This window comes from Perkinsus marinus, assembly GCF_000006405.1.
Source record: "Perkinsus marinus ATCC 50983 genomic scaffold scf_1104296943990, whole genome shotgun sequence".
Classification (NCBI taxonomy): domain Eukaryota; phylum Perkinsozoa; order Perkinsida; family Perkinsidae; genus Perkinsus; species Perkinsus marinus.
The window spans coordinates 8,169-12,226 of record NW_003211616.1 but is presented as its reverse complement, the minus strand read 5'-3'; the positions used below and the strand labels follow the sequence as shown (position 1 = coordinate 12,226).

At 49.7% G+C, this 4,058-nt stretch overlaps 1 protein-coding gene across 1 annotated transcript; it reads left to right on the top strand.

The window, feature by feature from the left end:
• Positions 1–2,198: 2,198 nt before the first annotated feature.
• On the top strand, positions 2,199–3,816 carry Pmar_PMAR010834 (Isocitrate lyase, putative; the record flags this gene model as incomplete). The annotated part of the gene is made up of 2 exons (XM_002780847.1): positions 2,199–2,567; positions 2,656–3,816. The coding sequence occupies 2 exons, from the start codon at positions 2,199–2,201 to the stop codon at positions 3,814–3,816; spliced, it is 1,530 nt and encodes a 509-aa protein (XP_002780893.1).
• Between the last annotated feature and the right edge of the window lie 242 nt (positions 3,817–4,058).

The following is a 4,058-nucleotide window of genomic DNA, read 5'->3' as shown; positions in this document are numbered from 1 at the left end:
TTTGCTCACCCGAATGTACGACAGATAGCGACTGTCCTGAGCCTCAACACGGATTCGGATTGTCGGCTTTCTGTGGCCCAAACAGAAGATGTCTAATTTCATGCTCAAAGGTGAGCTCGAGCAGGGAAGATGTTCAAGATACGACTAACAGCATTCTATGAGCTGAGCCCATCTTCTTTTTACCGTTGGTTGAGAGTATTCAGTTTTGATTTTTAGTTTTACGCCTGGTGTCCTTCCTCGAGTCGCTGTCGAAAGGCAGAGATTGGTACCAGAGATCATATTGTCCCGATATGTCTATACGACCAGTAACCCTTTTGTTATATCGCGGATGACAATGGCGAGAGTCGCAATGCTGTGGCAGCACATACGCTGAAAGGCAACTTCTAGTCAGAGTGTTTTCAACCTGTCCGTCTCTTTCTTTAAAGGAAGCTCTCGCTGCTACAGCTGCTCAGATGAGATCCAGGTCACTTAAGCTTTACTTCTCATCGCTAGAGAACAAAGACCAGTGTTGAGTTTAGTGAGTCTGCTCCTCGGAAGGTTCATCATTTGACGGCGTGGGTGTGTCAGTTCAAAGTACAACGCCGTCGCCGGCTTAGTCAGACTTGATGCCGATATGCTAGCCACTTGATGAGCTCTTTGTTGCGCTATTTAGGTGGCCCTAACGTCGCCAGAACGAGCAGAAAGAGCAGACCGGGCCATATTATTCCCTCCTGGCAGGATCCACTCCTCACCGCGGGGCTGTGCCCAACGACCGAAGCACTAGCACTGCCGTGGCGGACCATGAGTTTCATCTCCAGGACTCGAGAAGTCAATGACCCAGCTGGTACTCAATGTTCACACATGCAGTCATTCCTCGGCTTCAGATTCAGTAGTTGAGCTGTCGTTCGCCATGGTCTTAGCCGTGTATGCCATCGTTAGTTTCCTGCAGAAGTTCGCTACGGCTCACATCGGCTCACACTTATTATTATCTGCCCTAAGTGTCACCAGCGTCCATGAAAGAAGGATGTCGATGGGACCGACCTGGTCGTAGGCATTTCAATAAGATATGTATGTTGTCATCCTTTTCGGCACAGTTATTGCACTCTCTGTCTATGCCTGTCCTGTTTTCTCTTCCAGAAATGTAGGTGTACCTTCTTAAACCCTCAGAGTGCCCTGATAGCACTTGTAGAAAAAGCCCACAGTTATCTGTGAGTACAGCCTCCAGCACAATCTTTCGCTGACGTTCACTAGCAAAGGCTGGACAAAGCGTCACCGACAAACGTTCTACCATTCGCATGAATACTCTTTCCACGGCATGTTCGAGTTTGCGGCGAGATCCCTGGACTGGCGACATGACCTCCAGTCTAGGACGCGCTCCGTCAACGCTGCCTCTTCTTGTCTCGAGGTCTGCTAGCTGAATTCCTGCCAGGACCTGGTATACCTTTCGCCGTTGTCGCACACGACAAACCGCGAAATTCGGAGTAGGTCTGGTTGCCCTGATTGTCACATGGTCCTTACTAAGGACTACGGACTCCTTAGAATGCGTCGCTTGCGATGGTACTCCTAGATCCTTAGAACTTCCTCCGCATCTTTGGTGAGCAGAGTCTGCTCAGCAGACTACTGTTGTGGGATCTGGCATATCATTTGGGAGCTCAGTATCCTTGGTCTCACGTCGAGAATGTCCGCGGAGCGCGGGAATTGCTTAGTTGTAGCCAGTGTGCTCAGAATTGCTTCATCAGGGCACTCGTCCAATGGTCAGCCTCGACACTTGAGGCGCTAGTTTGCGCGTGCGTGTAGGAGGGTGACACCAGTGGTCGTGTCGATGGTGAATGGGGAGATAAATTTGTAATTGTTCCCTCTCACCGACTAGGCTAAGTGCTGGAGTTACTCTTCTCCTGCAGCCACTTTACCGCCACTGAATAATACTACGACATTGATACTCTACGTACGGATTAATCATGGAGCGCACAATGACAGAAGGTGGGTCGTCTGCGTCACTCAGACTGCGTGTCGTTATGCACGTGAATGTAAGTTTCTGATCACCAAGTGGAGACTCTCATGATACGCTGCTGTGAGTTCGCACGCCGTCTTCAATGCCCGAGTTACTCAGGCTGAGTCACCTCTTCAATCTGGGGTGAGTCTTGCCCGTAGCCACTTCGGTATCCCAGATTGACTATTAAACGTAACTAGTTTCTAGGCCTGGTGTGACTTTCCCACAAATGTCGTGCCCCACTACTCTTGCTGATGTTGCCGAGTTGAACCAGTGGTGGTCATCATCCCGCTGGAAGGCAACGTGTAGACCTTACACTGCTGAGGACGTCGCTCGTCTACGTGGCAATAAGGATGTCCGGTCGACCTATCCATCTAACGCCATGGCAAAGAAGCTTTGGTCGTTACTAACGGAGGCAAGGGATAGAGGCACCTTCATCAAAAGTCTCGGGGTGCTGGATCCTGTGCAGGCCATACAAGCATCCAAGTACCTCGATGCTCTCTATATATCTGGTTGGCAGTGTGCGACGACATGTTCTTCAAACACGGAACCAGGACCAGATTTCGGAGATTACCCCTCTAATACTGTTCCTGACAAGGTGGGAGCAGATCTTCAGGCTCAGTGTTTTCACGACAGAGCCAAACACTCCAGCAGTCCAACCGTAACGGGTTTGATGCTCACATCAGACAGACTTTCTAGCACCACTTATTGCTGATGGAGATAGTGGTCATGGTGGTATTACTGCCGTTATGCGGTTGACTAAGATGATGATCGAGAAGGGAGCTGCAGGCATACATCTAGAAGACCAGAAGGCATCCACGAAGAAATGTGGCCATTTGGGTGGTAAGGTTCTAGTTTCTACCAGGGAACACGTAGAGAGGCTCGTTGCGGCCCGGTTGACGGCCGATATTCTTGGTACGGATACCATCATCATAGCGAGGACTGATGCCGAGATAGCCACCCTTCTCGACAATAACGTCGACGACCGCGACCATCCCTTCATTTTGGGAGCCACAAATCCACAAATCACAAATGACCTACCCATGAGATACATTGTCGATAATGCTATCAGAAATGGCCATTCTGATGAAATACCAACGCTCGAGGCGGAATGGATTGACAAGGCGCATCTGTGCACCTTCCCTGAGCTCATCTCGATGAAGTTGAGGGAGATGGGGAAGCCTACTGAGGTATGGGATGAGATTTGTTTGTCGATGGGCATACGTGAGATGAGGTCGGAAGCTAGGAAATTGCTCGGTGATGATCTGCCCTACTGGTGTTGGGATGCTCCTCGTACTCGAGAGGGTTTCTACCGCATACAAGGTGGTACGAAGATGTGTATAAGTCGTAGTCGTTCATTTGCGCCGTACGCCGATATGACGTGGATGGAAGCCAAGAGACCAGACTATGCTCAGGCCAAGGAGTTCACCATGGGCGTCAGGAAGATCCACTGCACTGCGATGTTCGCCTATAACGTATTCCCGAGTCTATTCTGGGATAAGATGGGTATGTCTGATGCTGAGATTCGCGACTTCCAGACCAAGATAGGTAAACTCGGATTCGTTTTTCAGTTTATCCCACTGGCGGGTTTCCACGTGTCGGGTCTGCACATGGATCTATTGGCCAGAAGTTATCGTGAGGATGATATGTTGGCTTATATGAGAGAGGTCCAGAGGGTTGAGAGGGATAATGGCATCGAAATACTAGCCCACCAGAAGTGGTCCGGTGCAGACTACGTCGACACAGCTGTATCAATCGTCACTAGTGGCTCATCTGCTACCACCACTACTTCTCGTCTCGGTGGGATTTTCACGGAGCGTGATCTAGAGGAAAATGCCGCCGCTTAGACGGGCACTCTAACATCTCGGCTACTAATATCATAAGTGGCGTTGAACAGTTCAATCTCAGTCGTTCATTTTCTCGACATAGTGTCCGACACAGTGCTGCGACTCAACACCATTGAAGTTTTTATGATCGGTTTCATGCTAGATTCCACTCACATAAATAGGATGAAGCTTTATGTGCTGCTCATACTAAATACTCTGAAGTCGCCAAAAGCACATTGATAGGCAACTTCCGCACACGCACA